The sequence below is a fragment of the Cetorhinus maximus genome, chromosome 1 (assembly GCF_964194155.1).
Source record: "Cetorhinus maximus chromosome 1, sCetMax3.hap1.1, whole genome shotgun sequence".
NCBI classification, from domain to species: Eukaryota; Metazoa; Chordata; class Chondrichthyes; order Lamniformes; family Cetorhinidae; genus Cetorhinus; species Cetorhinus maximus.
Window position 1 is genome coordinate 239,200,979 of NC_135879.1, and position 20,445 is coordinate 239,221,423.

General features: G+C 42.9%; 1 protein-coding gene across 2 annotated transcripts in view; it reads left to right on the forward strand.

Annotated features, from left to right (window-relative positions):
* The window catches only part of LOC144688219 (nucleophosmin-like), a 98,614-nt gene that overhangs the window by 31,377 nt on the left and 46,792 nt on the right, over window positions 1–20,445 (forward strand). For both annotated transcript variants that reach the window (XM_078554712.1, XM_078554711.1), the window contains exons 6-7: window positions 3,537–3,682; window positions 4,950–5,046. In XM_078554712.1, coding sequence (XP_078410838.1) covers window positions 3,537–3,682; window positions 4,950–5,046 — 243 coding nt within the window. The remainder of the gene's footprint in view (window positions 1–3,536; window positions 3,683–4,949; window positions 5,047–20,445) is intronic.

Genomic DNA, 20,445 nt, shown 5'->3' on the forward strand with positions numbered 1-20,445 from the left:
TCAAGTTTTCGATCCTGCCACAGTACCGGAATTACTCTTAAAGTCACAAATGACATCCTATGTGACTGTGACAAAGGTATGTTGTCCCTCCTCATCCTTCTCAATGTGTTCTCCAAGTTGACTATACCACCCTCCAACACCTGTGTGTTGTCCAGCTGGCTGGGACTGGACCCTTGGTTCCAGTACCATCTCTCTAATCGTAGCCAGAGAATCACCTGCAGTAGCTTCTCTTCCCACTTCTGAAACATTACCCCCGGTTGCTGCCAGGGATCTATCCACGGCCCCCTAGTATTGGGGGAGGTGGTGGCATAGCGGCATCGTTACTGGACTAGTGTTCCAGAAGACCGAGGATAATTCTCTGGAGACCTGGGTTCGAATTCCACCATGACAGATGGTGAAATTTTAACTCGATAAAAACCTGGAATTAAAAGTCTGATGATGACCATGGAACCATTGCCGATTGTCGTAAAATCCCACCTGGTTCACTAATGTCCTACAGGGAAGCAGACCTGCTGCCCTTACCTGGTCTGGCCTACATGTGACTCCAGACTCTCAGCAATGTGGTTGACTCTTAAATGGCCTCTGAACAGGGCAGTTAGGGATTGGCAATAAATGCTGGCCTAGCCAGCAGTGGTCACAACCCATGAACGAATTCTTTAAAAAAAATTCCTCAAATACATGCTTCCCCTTGGCATCATCTGAAAACAAAGCACCAGTGTCTACATGCAAGCTCAACGTCCAGCTTTATTTAACCGCCATCTCTTTCAACCTGCCTACCCAGCACTGGAGAACAAAAATTCACTCCAACAAAATACTCAGAAGACTTTGTTTTTAGTTCCCACGGCAAACTCTGTTCCCTAGCCACCAGCTGCATCCCCCTCCCTGGAAACTGACTGAGGCTGAGCCAGATTGTTCGCAACCTTGATGTCATGGTTGATCAAAGGATGAGCTTCTAACCACACGTCAGCCCCATCACTTAGTCTAGTTCCACCTCCATAAAAACCCCAGACTTCAACCCTGTTACAGCTCATCTGCTGCTGAAACCCTCATTCATGCCTTTGGAACAAGTCTAGAGATAACAATGTACTCCTGGCCAGCCTCCCACATTCTCCCCTCCATAAGCTTGAGGTCATCTAAAACTCTGCTGCTTTTATCTGAACTCCCACCAAGTCAAGTTCACCCATCATCCGTGTTCCCTGACCTCTCCAAGGCCTTGACCCTCGCTATCACTGTAATCTCCAGCTACGCTCTTTCTCGCTTCTCTCCCCCCCCCCCCCCGCCCAAAAGATATCTGCACACCTCTACTTCTAGCATCTTGAACACCCTTGATTTCAATCCCACCGTCATTGGTGGCTGTTCAGCTATCTGGGTCCTGAACTCTAGAATTCACTCACTAAACCTCCCTGCCTCTCTACTTCTCTTTCCTCCTTTTTAAGATGCTCCTTTAAAATCTACTCTTTTGACCAAACTTTTGGTCACCTTCCCTAATTTCTGTAACTCAGTGTTAAGTTTTGTTTTATTTCACTCCCTTGAAGTGCCTTCGGTTGTTGTATTATGTTAAAGGTGCTACGTGTTGTAAGTTGTTGTGCCTCCTCCCACCCTACTTCATCTAACTTTATAAGCATACCTTCTATTCCTTTTTCCTTCAGAGAGCTATCTAGCTTCCTTTAAATGCACCTATACTATTCACTTCAACCTCCCCATGTGGTAGCGAGACCCACATTCTTATCATTGGGAAAAGAAGTTTCTTCTGAGCTCCTTAATGGATTTATTAGTGACTACCTTATATTCTTAGTACCTAGTTTTTTCACCTCCCCTTTGACAGCACCTTCCAAACCCGCCTAGAAGGACCAAGAATATAAGGTAGCCTGATCCCAGGGCGGAATTCAGCTTGATAGATCCTAACTTTTATTTGTTTGTTTAGATACATGAGGAGGGGCTACTGAACAGAGTTATCGGAGTCACCTAATGAACTTTTACCAAAAGCACAAAACATTTATTAAACAAGAAAGGATGAGCTATATTACAATAATCCTTCACCCACAACTGTACCTTTACAGATATATACAGATTTGTAAGGATAACACAAGTTACAAAAGCCAACATGTACTCTAATGTTCACAGTAAGTGCAGTCCATGTAAGCCATTTGGCGACCTTAGGTCAGACACACCATATCTGAAACCAAGTGACAGATTGCACCCCAGACAAATGCTATGGATCTCGCCTCAGCTCTCCCCACCCACCCCCACCCCCAGACGTTTGTTACACCGTAAGCCAACCAGTCTCGCTGAACTCCGTCTTTCACATGAGGGTTTCTAATCTCTACTTTCCAAGAACTCGCCTTGGAATCTTCTCCCAAACTTTCTCTCAGACCCCGTCCACAGGAGTTCGCCTCCAAGGTTTCAAGCTCTCTTTCTGATGTTCCTCTCCCCTGGATCACACATGCATTCAAGCTTTCTTCCACGCACTCTGCCTCACTGACTCAGCAGTCAACAGTACATCACTGCTGCACATGCCCATAGCAAAGAGTTACACAGACCTTTAGTTACCTCTTTGGACGTTCTGACAGCTCACAAGCCTTTATATCATTTTGACTCTGCTTCCTGCAGCTTGGAGCTTTTCTCTGCCCCTCACTCTTAACTTCACTTAGCAGGACCTTTTCCAGGTTCCTGCCCTTCTTTTGACTAGAAGGTGGCCTTGGGACTTTCTCTTGTTCCACTCTCCTGGATTTGGGGGCTTTCTTCTTTAGATTGGGACTGGCTATTTGTCCCTTTTGCTCCAGTCTGTCTCTGGCAGCTACTTCCAACCAACTTTAGCTTGCGACTGGCTATATGCCCCTTCTAGGTTGCTTCTGCTTGGCAGCTGTCTTCAAAAACTCAACTGACTTCAAACAGCTTCCCAATCAAGCTAAAGCTCATTCCTGACACCCACAAATACCAATGTAACTTACTTAAGCTATCTCGATTTCCTAACAGGTGGGAGGAAGCACAACACTACCACCTGCAAGTTCCCCTCCAAGCTACGCACTTTCCTGGCTTGGAACCATATCACTGCTCCTTCACTGTCGCTGGGTTAAAATTCTGGAACTCCATTCCTAACAGCCCTGTGGGTGTACCTACAACACATGGGCTACAGCAGTTCAAGAAGGCGGTTCACCACCACCTTCTTGAAGGCAAATAGGGTTGGGCAATAAAAATGCTGGTCTAGCCAGTGACGCCTACGAACCATGAAAGAATTTTTTTTAAAAGTGGCAACATTTTATCTGTCTATCCTGTCGAACCCCTTCATAATATTAAAGACTTCTATGAGGTGACCTTTCAATCTTTTGGAGAGAAAAGAGCCCCACTCTTTTCAGCCTATCATATAAGGTGTAATTATTATATAATTAATTCTCAGTTACTGAAGCTGCTGCTGACCCTAACTTTCTCGTTCTTCTCGCCCACCCTCCCCAAAGCCCAGACACCTTCCATTTAATACATTTTTCCATTCTTGAAGCTGCTGTCAGCTCTGGCTGTCTTCTCTTTTGTGTTTGTAGAAAAAGGCAAAGTTAGAGGAGTCAACAAAAGATAAAACAATGAATGATAAAGGTAAAAATGATGAAGATGATGATGAAGATGAAGACGCAGATGATGAAGACGAAGATGACGATGATGATGACGACGACGACGATGATGAAGATGAGTAAGTTCGTCCCTTCACCCTTCCTTGCCTAAATAGACAAACTGAACTAATGTGGCTCCTTTCAGAGCAAGCAAGTTCAAATGGTAACATAATATAATTATCCTAGAGTACATTTATTGTCAAAAGGACAACGGTTTTGTGGTGTGTAGCCTTGCAGAGTTCTGTTGATGGCCACTACATTGGTTCTCACATGGGCAGCATTCAGTAGCAGATAGTAGAGATGCTAAAGCTGACCAAAGAAAAATTTGTTTCCAGATTGAGCAGATGCACAGGTGTGTTGTGAGCCGGAATCTAATTGAACGTTTTCTAGTCCTGAGCATACAAACATATGAAATTGGCAAAGGCCAGCCGGTTTGGATATAGAACTCATGAAGGACTTGGACTGGCAACCTGTTTATATTTAGAATGCATTGAATTCTCAGGACAAAGAAATAGGTTTGAATTAAATGGAGGGCTGTGACCAACTTCACATTTTGTGCAAGATAGAAACAGGGGCAATTTACAGATTCCTTCTGAGCCCCAAGGTCAGATTTCAACCTGGAAGTAGCTCCTTTTGGTTATTATTTTTAATATTGCAAAGTGGAATGTGCACGGAGTAAGGAAACTGAGGGCATGATTTTATTTGAGATGGATACAAGTTAATGTTTGAGTGGTGTTTAATTATTAAACAGCCAGTAGTTATTGAGAAAACTATTAATAGTTATTGAGTAAAATAGGTGAAGGGCACCACTACATCAGGAAACCGTGATTGGGTCACATCTACTAGGTTAGTTTCTGCAAGAGATGAAGAATTCCACAGTTTTGACAACTTGAAAGAGAATGATTTGGAGTCAGGAGACAGTGCCAGGAACCTTGATTTGAATGTCATGGGGTTGCATGCTGTTAGAGCAAGAGGATTGGATGGTTGTGTCTTCAACTTTGGAAGGGTAAGAAGGAACATTAGAGAAATTACTTGAGACTTGCTAAAAACAAACTTACTTTTTGTTTTGCAGTTTAAATGAAAAATGCTGCAGTTGATGGAAATCTGAAAGGAAAACAGAAAATGCTGGAAATGGTCAGGTTCAGGCAACTTCTGTGGAGAGAGAAACAGTATAATGTTTCAATTCTGAGGATGTTCGTCCATCTGTTTCTCTCCCCACAGATGCTGTCTGATTTGAGTTTTTCCAGCATTTTCTGTTAATTCAATTTAAACAGTACTAGTGCTCCTAAATGCAGTTTACTGCATTTATTTACTGAAAATTTTTGAATTTTATATGTTGTGTCCTAGGGAAGAGGAGGATGAGGAAGAGGATGACGATGATGATGATGATGATGAGGACGAGGAAGATGAGGTTACAAAGACTCCTGTCAGAACGCCAGTTAAAGTGAGTTAAAATCACTCTTTGGGTAGTTTATTTAAGAAAAGTAGTTAATGCTGCCCCTACCTTTTCCTCGTGCATCAAAGGACAAGACTGAGGGAGAAGAAAAGACTGAGGGAGAAGAAAAGATTGAGGATTACAGTCCAGCGTGATAGTACAGCTGATTTTGAGCGTGGAGCCTTTAACATGGCAGGATACAATCTTTTCCAGTTGGAGCAAAAGAAAGCCCCAAAACAAGGTTAAACCCAAAAGCAGTGTAACTCCCATAGGTCTTTTACAATTTCTCAAGATTATGAAGGGGTTTGATAAGATTGATCCAGGCGAATTGTGTTTGCTGTGGTTGAAGAGTCCAGACACAAGGAGGCATGAGTTTTTTTTTTAAGTGCCATTAGGGGGAGGACGGGAAGTTGGAGAAAATGTTTTCCAACCAACCTCTAATGGAGTTGTGCAATATGTTGCCAAGTCAGACTGTTGAAGTGTTAGAGATGACTTTGTGAGAGGTTCCTAGTGAGGTGGAAGGAAAGGGATATAGAAAATGCAGTTTTGTTGGACCTGCTTTTTTTCCTGTTTTCTCAAAGAAAATAATTTTATTAAATACCTAGTGCTCTAGGATTTTCAGAAGATTTGTAATATGCAACACGGGCACCCCATCCATCATGAAATTGTGACAGTTTATTATACTCTTTCTCTTAGACCCTGCTACCACACTATTAGAATCTATTACTTTGTCACTCTTGGTAATTTCATTTATATTATTTTACTTGCTGTTACCATGGAATATGAAAAACTGAGCCACTAGCCTTCTGCCGTTTTTATTGGTTCAGGGATATGAATGTCGTTGGCAAGGCCATTTGATGTTCTTGAACTTACACTCTCTAGGAGTCTAGATTGTAGATCAATTTGCCTGGTTTGTTCTCCCAATTTGGAAAGCACCTCATCTCTGCTCATTGCTTATCCCCCTCTCCCCTCCAATGCACCAGAGGCAAAGGCGTTTTACCCTTACTCCAGGTTGTCCACTGCATTATGTATGTGTGCACAAACGTAAAAAAAAAATTGCATTTATATAGCGCCTTTCGTGAGCTCAGGATGCTTAGCCAGTGAAGTGCTTTTGAAATTCAGGCACATGTAGGAAACGTAGCAAAAACAAAAATTGCTGGTAAAACTCAGCAGGTCTGACAGCATCTGTGGAGAGAAAGACAGAGTTAATGTTTCGAGTCTGTATGACTCTTCAGAACTAAAGGGAAGTAAAAATGTGGTGAAATATATACTGTTTAAGGGGGATGGGGTATGTGAAGCTGGATAGAAGGCCAGTGATAGGTGGAGGCAAAGAAGAGATTGCGAAAGATGTCATATTTTACTTGCTGTACATGACATCTTTCGCAATCTCTCCTTTGCCTCCACAAATCACTGGCCTTCTATCCAGCTTCGCCTGTCCCACCCCCCTTAAACAGTATATATTTCACCACAAGTTTATGTAAGGTAGACAAAGAATAACTATTCCCATTAGTTGATAATGCAAGTACCATGGGACACAGATTTAAGGTTTTGGGCAAGAAGTGCAGGGGAAATGTGAGGAAGAATTTTTTTAATGACCTGGAATTCGCTGTCAATAAGGGAACAGACACAGTCAATGATTTCAAAAGGAAATTGGTTCTAACAAAGGGACCTTGGCGTGTGTGTCCATAGATCTCTGAAGGCGGAGGAGCATGTTAGTGGGGTGGTGCAAAAGGCATACGGGACACTTGCCTTTATCAATCGAGGCATAGATTACAAAAGTAGGGAGATCATGTTGGAGTTATATAGAACCTTGGTGAGGCCATAGATGGAGTAGTGTGTGCAGTTCTGGTCACCACATTATAGGAAGGATCTGATTGCACTGGAGGGGTTGCAGAGGAGATTCACCAGGATGTTGCCTAGGATGAAACATTTACGTTATGAAGAGAGGTTGGATAGACTTGGGTTATTTTCGTTGGAGCAGAGAAGACTGGGGGGCGACCTGATCGCGGTGTACAAGATTATGAGGGGAATGGACAGGATGGATAGGGAGCAGCTGTTCCCCTTAGTTGAAGGGTCAGTCACAAGGGGACATAAGTTCAAGGTGAGGGGCAGGAGGTTTAGGAGGTATGTGAGGAAAAACTTTTTTATCCAGAGGGTGGTGATAGTCTGGAATGCACTGCCTGGGAGGGTGGTGGAGGCGGTTTCCTCACACCCTTTAAAAAGTACCTGGATGAGCACTTGGCACGTCATAACATTCAAGGCTATGGGCAAAGTGCTGGCAAATGGGGTTAGGTAGGTAGGTCAGATGTTTCTCACGTGTCAGTGCAGACTCGATGGGCCGAAGGGCCTCTTCTGCACTGAGAGATTCTGTGATCAGGAATCTTGGAAATAAACTTCCAGGACTGCTGGGATAGAGTGGGGGCTTGGGACTGACTGGATTGCTCTACAGAGAGCTGCATGGATCCGATGGGCCAAATGGCCCTCTTCTGCATGTGTAATAATGACTCTGACTAAGTTTTCCAGGCTAAGGGAAAGGAGCAGGGGATGGGGTTGGACCTAATTATGTACTTGTAATGGCTTCTAGGATATGCACCAACATAAATGATATGCTATCAAGTCAGCAAAAACAGGAAAATATAGAAATCAGATGGAGGAACATTGCAGAGTTCCTCAGGATCCTCTCGCTGACCAAAGTTTGAAAGCCTTTGTTCTTTTTTGGTTATGCCTCTTGGACACGCTTCAGGACTTTTGGCTGAAGTAAAGGAGCTATATGAAATGTAGGTTGTTCCTTAAGTGTGTGTTTAGGGAGAAAAACAGGATTTGCATATTTAGCCAGTCATTTTATTTATAACTTTAACTGTAAGGAAACAACTAATTTGATATCATTGGGCTTAACATGACCCTGATTTTCAGTACACTGTTTTGCACCATACTGCCACTAGGTTGTGCAGTCTGACTCTGAAACCACCTGTTGCATGTCTGACAGGAGATCTGAAGGTGTGTGTGACATCAGGAATTTTCTGTAAAGCCATTTCAAGGGATCTGAGTTTGTCTAGGACGCATCTGCTCAGATTTGTTTGAATTTTTTCAGTCCGGGTCACTTAGAAATTCGCAAAAACTTGTTTTTCTCTCTCCTTTCTCTTCCCTCGCCTGATTATTTTAACTGTTTTAGACTTCGTCATAGGTTAAATTCCCTGAGCAGGTAGCTTAGGGCAGTCAGGTCATCATTAAGGTAAATGATTGGTCACATCATGCAGCCATCCTGAAAATGTACGCATTTAGGCACCCGATAATGTAGTCTGCTGCCCATGTCCTTCATTTGCCAGCCGTGGCTCAGTGAGTAGCACTCTCGCCTCTGATTCAGAAATTTCTGGATTCAAGCCCCACTCGAGACATTATTCACATTGACACTACATTGCAGTACTGAGGGAGTGCATTACTGTCGGAGGTTCTGTCTTTCAGGTGAGATGTTAAACACAAGTTCCTGCTGCCTTTTCAGATGGCCATAAAAGATCCCATGGCGCTATTTTGAAAAAGTGCAAGAGTTTTTCCCCTGTGCCCTGCCCGATTTTATTTATCCTGCAACTTAGTAAAACAGACTGTTTGATGATTATCACATAACTGTCTATATGGAGCTAAGTTGGGCACAAAATGACTGTCACGTTTCCTGCAGCAGCATAGTGACGACGCTTCAATAATACTTAATTGGCTGCAAAGCATTTTGGAATGTCCTGAGGTTGCAAAAGATACTATATGAATGCAAATCCTTACTTTCCAACTACCTCCATATCAAAAAAAAAAATTATGTTTTAACCGCTTGCTCTAACTTACATCCCTTCAAAGTGACTCTTTGAGCTGGCAGGTTTTTGTTTCTGCTATCCTATAGTGAACTTACACGAATGTCCAACTTGCGTCCACCTCCCCCTTCAAATCGCACCTCCCCCCACCCCACTTTCTGTGGGGAAATGGCTAACCTGTACCGTGTATAGTTACCTATCAGTTAGCCTGATCTCTTCTGTCATTTCCATGCCAGTACATTATATGGATACAATAGTTGTTCTGACACTGCTATTGCTGTATACAACACAAAGAGCACAGAAGACCAATCTGGTGTTCTTTGTGTTTTTAAAAATGAGCTTCATTGCATTATGTTTCAATTCTGGCTGTAAAGAAGAAAAGCATGTTTTGCCATGCGTGCACATCTTGGGAAGAGATGTGATAGTCCATTCTTCTTGGAGGATGTGTGGAGGGGAAGAGTGGGCAAAATGACTGCTGTAGGATTTGAGCATGCGCTGATCTCTGGATGAAGAGGAGCAGGGAGGGAAACCTGAAAGCTGATGGTACAATCTGAATCCTTTGCCTGACCTCCAGAGCGTTCCCAGCATTTTGTACTTTTATTTCAGATTTCCAGCATCCACAATATTTTCCTACTGTTAGTTTTTAAAAATGTCTTTTGCTTTTAACTATCAGAGGAATTTCTCTAGAATACATAGGCTCTGTGCAGTACAACAAATTGTACTTCCACGTTGTCTTTAACATAGTGCGTTGCAGGAATGCTGTAAAATTTGACATCACGGGAAATTGTTTGGCCCATCATGGCCGAATTAGAGATCTTGACAATGTGTGGAGCTGGAGGAGGTTACACTGCTAACAAGGAAGGAAGTCATGGAGGGATTTGAACACACGGGTGAGAATTTTAAAATCGAGGCATTGTTTAAGCTGTAGTCAGTGTAGGCCAGTGAGCATTGGGATGCTGGCTGAACAGAACTTCGTGTGAGTCAGGAAACGGGCAGCAGAGTTTCGGATGAGTTGAAATTTATGGAAGGTGGGAGACCAACCAGCAGGCAACTAAGAGAGCACCACCAAATTGGAAACAGGAGACTGCAAATGTGCAAAAGTGAATCTAATAATCATTTAAGTAATGCCAAGTGGTAATATGAATTTTAGCATTGTTTAATTTTTATTTTCTTTTAGGGGAAGGCAGGGAACTTAATTGTCTTTGGTTAAGAAACACGCAGGTTGTATAGAATGTGACAAATATATTGTATAATAACCTGGCTAGAGCCAACTTAATTCCTTATGGCCTTTTGTCTCCTTTTGGGCTCATGTTCTTGTGTAAGCTTTGGTGTTAAATGTAGGAGGAAGTGAAGAAGCAGGGAGATGGGGAGTTCGGTAGTGTTGAGATTCTGACCTCAGGACGGCCCAAAGCACTTTACAACCAAATAATTACTTTTGAAGTGTAGTCGCTGTTGTAATGTTAGAAACATGACAGCTAATTTGCATACAGCAAGGTCCCAAAGCAGCAGCAATGAAATAATTGACTCATGCGCTTGTTTTTAGCTGTTGGCTGAGGGATACCAGGACAACAGGAGACCTCCCTTCTCTCTTTGAATAGTGCTGTGGAGTTTTTTATGCCTGAGAAGGCAGACCAAACCTTAGCTTAACACCTTATCTGAAAAACAGAACCCCTGACACCGTAGCACTCCTGCAGTACTGCACTTGACTGTTGGCCTGGATTATTTTAAGTGTCTGGAACGGAGGAACATATGATCTTGTGACTCAGATGAGTTCTACCCGTGAGTCGAGACTGGTGCCTGAATTAGCATCGGAGAGAATGGTAAGTGTCAGTCTCAGCAAAGTGAGAGGCAAGCGTTTGTGGGTTGAAGCACTTGGAGTCAAGGAGCAACAAGACAGCAAAGTTCAGATGAACATCAACAGTTATTGTGTCAATAAGAGAGGTGAGAAAAGCTTATTGCTCATCTCTCTTCAGCTTTGCCATTCTTCTGAAGCTTCACGGTGACCCTAGTTCTCAGGCTGAAACATGATTCCAAAAACTTCCAGGGTGATTATATAATGAATAAGCGTAGCGCTTATGTTTGCAGCTTCTGTTTCCCTCCCTTATCCCCCCACTCGCCCAAAAGATGGAATCCCGCACACAAACAAATAAGAGGGGTCGGAGGGAGCGCTTTGATCTAAGGTTGGCTCTGCTGCAACACAGAGCACCTTTTTTTTTCTCTTTCTTTCTGCTACATTCGTGCGTTAATCTCTTGAGTTGAAAATAAAAAGCCCAGGTGCACAGAGAGGCCAACAAAAGCACCAGTTGGAAGTGAATGTAGCCATGTCATCAGCTGGGGAGAAGGAAAAGAAAACATCCTTTGTTCAGTTGGACCTTTTTTTCTTGGCATGGAGAACTACTGAGGAATTACTGACTGAAAGCAAAGGAGAGATTACAAAGCTGGGCCCATATGATTAAATTCAAAACCACATATTTCAACAGGTTGAGAGCTTGTCTCAAGTTAAATGATTGAAACATACAATTTAGACTCTGCAGGGCATGCTATTAACTTTTTTTCTTTGCATACTCTAATAACCATTTCTTTGCTATATACTTTTTACTTCAGACAATTTTTAAAAATAAAATTGATAATATTTTAACTTAAATTTAATTTTAGCTTTGTTATTTTTGAATGCGTAAAGAAAGAAAGCAATAATTTGCACTTATATAGTGCCTTTCATGACTTCAGGATATCCCAAACACGTTACACCTAATTAAGTACTTTTGAAGTGTGGTCACTGTTGTAATATAGGAAATGAGGCAGCCAATTTATGCACAGCAAGCTCCCTCAAACAGCAATCCGATGCTGGAGAATGCCCCTTCAATTTTTTGAATAGTGTCATGAGATCTTTTCCATCCATCTGAGAGGGTAAACGGGGCCTTTGTTTAATCTCATCTGAGAGAATAGATTCCCTCAGTACTGTACGGGGAGTGTGAGCCAAGATTTGTGCTCAATTCTCTGGATTGCAATTTGAACCCAAGATCTTATACAGTTAGGTTCAAGAGTTGTGAAGCTCTGCATCTGGTTGCTAGATTCTGAAACAAGTGACTTAATTTTAGCCTTCCAATTAGGGGCAGGTTCATTTTTAAAAGCTCTGAAGAAGAGTCATACGGACTCGCAATGTTAACTCTGTTTCTCTCTCCACAGGTGTGCTCACAGACCCGCTGAGTTTTTCCAGAATTTCCGTTTTTATTTCAGATTTCCAGCATCCTCAATAGAAACATAGGAACAGGAAAAGGCCATTCAGTCCATCAAGCCTGCTCCGCCATTCAATACGATCATGGCTGATCGAACACTTCAATTACTTTAATCCACACTATCCCCATTACCCTTTACGTTATTGTTGATCTTTCAATCTCTACCTTAAACATACTCAAAGACTGAGCTTCCACGGCCCTCTGGGTAGAGAATTCCAAAGATTCACAACCCTCTGAGTAAAGAAATTTCTCCTCATCTCGGTCCTCAGTGACTTCCCCCTTATTTTGAAGTTGTGTCCCCTGGTTCTAGACTCCCCACCCAGGGGAAACATCTTACCTGTATCTATCCTGTCTATTCCTTTAAATATTTTGTAGATTTCAATGAGATCACCTCTCATTCTTCGAATCTCTAGAGAATGCAGGCCCAGTTTCCCCAACCTCTCTTTATAAGACAGTCCCGCCATCCCCGGAACAAGTCTGGTGAACCTTCGTTGCAATAATATCCTTCTGAGGTAAGGGGACCAAAACTGCACACAGTGCTCTAGGTGTGGTCTAACCAAGCTTCTATACAATTGAAGCAAGACTACACTACTCCTGAACAGGAATCCTCTTGCAATAAAGGCTAACATTCCATTAGCCTTCCCAATTGCTTGCTGCACCTGCATGTTAGATTTTAGTGACTTATGGACAAGGACATCCAGGTCCCTTTGTACATCTACACTTTCTAATCTCTTACAATTTAGGAAATATACTGCACATCTGTTCCTTCTACCAAAGTGGATAACCTCACATTTTTGCACATTATATTCCATCTGCCATGTTCTTGCTCACTCACCAGGTCTGTCTAAATCCTCCAGTAGCCGTTTTACACCTTCCTCGCAACACACATTCCTGCCTAGCTTTGTATCATCCGTGAAATTGGAAATATTACATGTCATCCTTACATCCAAATCATTGATATATATTGTGAACAGCTGGGGCCCAAGTACTGATTCTTGCGGTAACCCTCTACTCACAGTCTGCCAACGTGAGAATGACCCGTTTATTCCTACTCTGTTCTCTGCCTGTTAGCCAATCCTTACCCCATGCCAATATATTGCCTCCTATCCCATGTGCTTTTATTTTGCTAATCAACCTCCTGTGGGGGACTTTATCAAAAGCCTTCTGAAAATCCAAATATACTACATCCATCGACTCTCCTTTATCAATTTCGTTAGTAACATGCTCAAAAAACTCCAAGTTCATCAAACATGATTCTCCATTTGCAAATCCATGCTGACCCTGCCCAATCACTTCATGATTATCCAAGTATCCATTACTCACATCCTTTATAATAGATTCTAGCATTCTCCCTACTACTGATGTAAAGCTAACAGGCACCTTGTTTTCTCTCTCCCACCCTTAAATAGTGGGGTGATATTTGCTACCTTCCAATCTTCAGGAACCATTGCAGAATCTATAGAATTTTGGAAAATGATCACTAATGCATCCACTATCTCTATAGCAAACTGTTTCAACACTCTGGAATGCAGCATATCAGGTCCTGGGGACTTACCAACTTTCAGTCCTATTAATTTCTCCAATACAGCCTTCTTACTTATACTAATTTTCTTCAACTCCTCATTCTCCAGAACTTAACATGCCCCTAGCCAAGCTGTTCCAGTACAGCTACAACACTGGCATCTACCTGGCAATGTGAAAAATTGCGCAGTATGTCTTGTACACAAAAACAGGACAAATCCAACCCAGTCAATTACTGCCCCATCAGTTTACTCTTGATCATCAGTAAAGTAATGGAAGGGGTCATCAACAGTGCTATCAAGCGGCACTTGCTTACCCATAACCTGCTCACTGACGTTCAGTTTGGATTCTGCCAGGGCCACTCAGCTCCTGACCTCATTACAGACTTGGTTCAAACATGGACAAAAGGGCTGAACTCCTGAGGTGAGGTGAGAGTGGTTGCCTTTGACATCAAGGCAGCGTTTGACCGAGTGTGGCATCAAGGAGCCCTAGCACAACAGGAGTCAATGGGAATCGAGGGAAAACGCTCTGCTGGTTGGAGCCATACCTAGCCCAAAGGAAGATGGTTGTGGCTGTTGGAGGTCAATCATCTCCGTTCCAGGACATAATTGCAAGAGCTCCTCAGGGTAGCGTCCTAGGCCAAACCATCTTCAGCTGCTTCTTCAATGACCTTCCTTCCATCATACGGTCAGAAGTGATAATGTTCGCTGATGATTGCACAATGTTCTGCATCATTTGTGACTCCTCAGATAGTGAAGCAGTCCATGTCCAACTGCAGTAGCGTCTGGACAATATCTAGGCTTGGGCTTGCAAGTGGCAAGTAACATTTGTGGCCACACAAGTGTCAGGCAATGACCATCTCCATCAAGAGAGAATCTAACCATCGACCCTTGACAATGTGGTGTTACCATCACTGAATTCCCCACTATCAACATCCTGGAGGTTACCATTGATCAGAAACTGGATTGGACTAGCCATTTAATTATTCTGTGGCTACAAGAGCAGGTCAGAGGCTGGGAATCCTGCGGCGAGTAACTCACCACCTGACTTCCCAAAGCCTGTCCACCATCTCCAAGGCACAAGTCAGGAGTGTGATGGAATACTCTCCACTTGTCCGGATGAGCGCAGCTCCAACAACATTGAAGAAGCTCGACACCATCCAGGACAAAACAGCCCGCTTGATTGGCACCCTATCCACGAACATTCACTCCCTCCACCACTGACACACAGTGGCCTCTACAAGATGCACAGAAGAAACTCACCAAGACTCCTTAGACAGCACCGTCCAAACCTACATGGGAACAGCACCACCTGGAAGTTTCCCTCCAAGCCATTCACCATCCTGACTTGGAAATATATCGCCGTTCCTTCACTGTTGCTGTGCCAGGACCCAGGAACTCCCTCCCTTAACAGCACTGAGGGTATACCTACGCCACATGGACTGCAGTGGTTCAAGAAGGCAGCTCACCACTGCCTTCTCAAGGGCAATTAGGGATGGGCAATAAATGCTGGCCAACCAGTGACACCCATATCCCTTGTATAAAAAAAAAAGTTCCAGTTGGGAGTCCTTTGAGAGGACATGTTTGACATCTGAGTGCACAGGGAACATCGCATCACTGGAATATCCATTGAACCCATGAGACTTGGAGAAGGAATGAAGCAGGATATATTTACAAAAGTGCAAAGTATATACAATGACTCAACACCCGTGCCACCAGTGTGCATTCAATACATTTTGATTTTTCTAACCCTATTCAGCCCTGACATCTGCAGCGGAGGTGGAGGCAGCCTACTGACTGCTGTGTTTGTTGTCTCAGATGCCTTTGGCGGGCATCCTCTAAAGGCCCAAGGCCTTGAGGGCCCTGGCCTGCTAAGGTTTTCCTGCTCTGGGGCAGGTGTGCCCTCCTCGGCTTGACCAGCTGGAGGAGGTGGGATCATTGGCAGAGGAGAGTTGGAGCTGCAGGGCACTCTTGGAGTGCCCTGGGAGGATTCCTCCGGATGCCTGACTGGCACTCTTCCCTGTGGGGCCCAACACATTCTCTCTGACTCCTTAAGCAGAAGGGGCACCTGGAGGAAGATCGATAAGGTATAGCAATCATTATGGTGATTTTAATCTGCACATAGACTGGGATAATCAAATGGGCAAACATAGTCTAATGAGGAATTCATAGAATCTTTTTGGGATGGTTCCTTAGAACAGCACAACTTGGCACCAACCAGAGAGCAAGCTATACTTGACCTGGTATTGTGCAGCAAGATAGGATTAATTAATGACCTCATAGTGAAGGTAGCTCTAGGTAGCAGTGATCATAATATGATTGAACGTTGAAGTGAGCGTTGGTCTTTTAGCAAGTGAGTCTGGGGAATTAATAATGGAAAATAAAGAAATAACAGATGGATTGAACCGGTATTTTGCATCAGTCTTCATTATAGAGGATACAAGTAACATTCCAGAAATAACTGTAACTCAGGAAATGGAAGGGTGGGAGGACCTCAGGAAAATTACAATCACCAGGGAAGTGGTACTGAGCAAATTGATGGAATTACAGGCTGACAAGTCCCCGGGTCCTGATGGACTTCATCCTAGGGTTTTCAAAGAAGATAATTGATGCGTTGGTTTTAATTTTCCAAAATTCCCTAGATTCCGGGAAGGATCCATTAGATTGGAAAATAACAAATGTAACTCCTTTATTCAAAAAGAGAGGGAGACAGAAAGCAGGAAACCATATAGGAACAGGAGAAGGCCGTTCAACCCATCAAGCCTGCTCCGCTATTCAATATGATCATGGCTGATTGAACACCGTGCCTATTACGCACACTATCCCCATAACCCTTTACGTTATTGTTAATCAGAAATTTACCAATCTCTACCTTAAACATACTCAATTAGTGAGCTTCCACAGCCCTCCAAGGTAGAGAATTCCGAAGATTCACAATCATCTCCATCCTAAATGACTTTCCCCTTATTTTGAAATTGTGTCCTCTGATTCTAGACTCCTCAACCAGGGGAAACATCTTACCTGCATCTACCTTGTCTATTCCTTTAAGTATTTTGTAGGTTTCAATGAGATCATCTCTCATTTTTCAAAACTCCAGAGAATACAGGCCCAGTTTCCCCAGCCTCTGTTCTTAAGACAGTCCCACCATACCTGGAACAAGTCTGGTGAACCTTTGTTGACTCCTATGGGTAATAATATCCTTTCTGAGGTAGGGAGACCAAAACTGCACACAGTATTCCAAGTGCGATCTGACTTCTAAGTTCCCATACAATCGAAGCAAGTCTTCACTACTGTACACAAATCCTCTTGCAATAAAGGCTAACATTCCATTAGCCTTCCCAATTGCCTGCTGCACCTGCATGTTAGATTTCAGTGACTTATGGCTAAGTACATCCAGGCCCCTTTGTACATCTACACTTTCTAATCTCTCTTACCATTTACGAAATACTCTGCACATTTGTTCCTTCTACTAAAGTGGATATCCTCATATTTTTCCACATTATATTCCATCTTCCATGTTCTTGCCCACTCACTAAGGCTGCCCAAATCCTCCTGTAAGTCGCTTTGCATCTTCCTCACAACACACATTGCAGCCTAGCTTAGTATCATCGCAAACTTGGAAATATTACACTTCGTCCCCACATCCAAATCATTGATATATATTGTGAACAGCTTGGACCCAAGTACTGATCCTTGCGGTACACCACTACTCTCAGCCTGCCAATGTGAGAATGACCCAGTTATTCCTACTCTGTTTTCTGCCTGTTAGCCAATCCTTAATCCACCCAGTACATTGCCTCCTACCCCATGTGCTTTTATTTTGTTAATCAACCTCCTGTGAGGGACTTTATCAAAAGCCTTCTGAAAATCCAAGTATACTACGCCCATCGACTCTCCTTTATCAATTTTGTTAATAACATCCTCAAAAATCTCCCAAGTTGATTACGAAAGTACATTGGCAAGAAATATAAAAACAAACAGCAGGAGCTTTGATGGGAATGTAAAAAGAAAGAGAATGGCTAAAGTGAGTGTGGGACCTTTGGAGGATGCAACTGGAGAATTGATAACAGGGAAATGGCAGATAACTTAAACCAATATTTTGCATTGGTCTTCACAGTGGAGGACACTATAAACATCCTAAAGATATCAGATTAGCAAGAAACTAATGGGAGGAAAGATCTTGTAACAGTCTCTCTATCATGAAGGACAAAAGTATTTGACAAATTAATGGGACTAAAGGCAGTCAAGTTGCCAGGACCTGATGACCTGCATCCAAAGGTTTGAAAGGCAGTGGCTGCAGAGATTGTGAAGGCATTGGTCAAAATATCCGAGAGGGTTCCAGCGGATTGGAAAACCGCTAATATGACAGCCCTGTTCGTGAAGGGAGGGAGACAAAAAGTAGGAAACTATAGGCCAGTCAGCCTAACATCTGTCGTTGGGAAAGTGCTAGAATCCATTATTAAGGAAGAAATAGCAGGACATTTAGAAAAGCTTAACGCAATCAAACAGAGGCAACATGATTTTGTGAAAGGGAAATCATGTTTGACAAATTTGCTAGAGTTCTCTGAGGATATAACAAGCAGAGTTGATAAAGGGGAACTGGTAGATGTAGGGTATTTAGCTTTCCAGAAGGTTTTTGATAAGGTGCCACATAAAAGCTTATTGCACAAGATAGTAGCTCACGGTATTGGGGGTAATGTATCAGCATGGATTGAGGATTGGTTAGCATACAGAAGACAGAGTCGGGATTAATGGGTCTTTTTCATGTTGGAAATACGTAACTAGTGGAGTGCCACAAGGATCAATCCTAGGCCTCAATTATTTACTATCTATATTAATGACCAAATTTGCTGATGATACAAAAATAGGTGGGAAGGCATGTTTTGATAAGGAATCTGCAAGGGGATATAAATAGGTTTAGTGAGTGGGCAAAAACTTGGCAGATAGAGTTTAATGTAGGAAGAATCAAAAGGCAGACTATTATTTAAATGGAAAGACACTCCAAATAAGTGCAGCACAGAGGGATCTGGGTGTTCTTGTGCATGAAACACAAAAAGTTAACATGCAAGTGCAGCGAGTACTTAAGGCAAATGAAATTTTGGCTTGTATTGCTAGGGGGTTGGAGTTTAAAAATAGGGAAGTCTTGTTACAACTGCACAGGGTGTTGGTGAAGCCACACCTGTAGTACTGTATAAAATTTTGGTCCCCGCATTTAAGAAAGGATATACTGGCATTGGAGGCAGTTCAAAAGAGATTCACTAGGCTGATTCCTGGGATGAAGGGGTTGATGTATCAAGAACGACTAAACAGGTTAGGCCTTTATTCATTAGAGTTTAGAAGAATGAGGGATGATCTTGCTGAAACGTACAAGATTCTGAGGGGGTTTGACAGGGTAGATGTTGAGAAGATGTTTCCACTAGTGGGGGAATCTCAAACTAGGGGTCATAGTTACAGAATAAGGGGACACTCAATTAAAACTGAGATTCAAAGGAATTTCTTCTCTCAGAGGGTAGTGAATGTCTGGAATTCTCTACCCCAAAGAGTTATGGAGGCTAGATCACAAAGTATTTAAAGAGGAGGTAGATAGATTTTTAAAATATCGGGGAGTTGAGGGCTAGGAGCTGGCATGAAAGAGGAGTTGAGGCCTGGGGCAGATCAGTCATAATCGTATTGAATGGCAGGGCAGGCTTGAGGGGCCGAATGGCCTACTCCTGCTCCTATTTATGTTAAGTTCGTGAAACATGATTTCCCATTTGCAAATCCAGGCCAACTCTGCCCAATCAGATCATGGTTATCCAAGTATCCATTAATCACGTCCTTTATAATAGATTCTAGCATTTCCCCTACTGCTGATGTAAGGCTAACAGTAACTGTAGTTCTCGTTTTTCTCTCTCCCTCCCTCCCTTAAATAGTGGGGTGACATTTGCTACCTTCCAATCTTCAGGAACCATTCCAGAATCTATAGAATCAGGTCTCGGGGACTTATCAACTTTCAATCCCATTAATTTCTCCAATACAACCTTCTTACTTGTACTAATTTCCTTCAACTCCTGATTCTCCCTAGCCCCTTGGATCTCTAAATCTGGGAGATTTTCTGTATCTTCCTCAGTGAAAACAGACACAAAATAATCATTTAACTTCTCTGCTATTTCTCTATTCCCATTATGAATTCTCCTGACTCTGCTTGTGATGGGCCCACATTTGTCTCAGCCAAACGCTTCCTTTTTACATACCTATTGAAGCTTTTACAGTCTCTTTGTTTTTTGCTAGATTGTATCCATTTTTGTATGGGTGGCCCTCTTTCCTTTTCTGCTTCTCATTTCTACCATCTTCTCAAAGCACTGACAGACGCACGGTTTGACTGATGCCAACCAACTTTGGATGGCTCGGCCAAATACCTGTTGCTATATATTCACAAAAGAGTAATGGAGTTCTCTAGTGCTTTGGACAATATTGACCTCATCACATTAAACCTGAACAATGGATGCTGGTGCATTATTCTCCTTTGGAGGGCATCACAGTTTAACCTAACTCAGTGACCCCAAAGGGGTATTGTACAGCAAGGCTCACTGGACAGCAATCAAAGGATGGAATCCTGGCCCCCTTCTAGCATGAAAGTGTTGTACCAGTCCACTTGCTGCCAACGATAAGATCAGCTAACTCACTGATAAAACTTAGCCTCTGGTATGCACGGCTTAGTACCACATCAGGCAACGCATTTGCCAATTATTGTTGCTCTTTATTCATTCATTCTGGCAAGACCAGCATTTCTTGCACATCCCTAATTGCCCTTGAGAAGATGGTAGTGAGCTGCCTTCTTGGACTGCTGCAGTCCATATGGTGTAGGTGTAACAC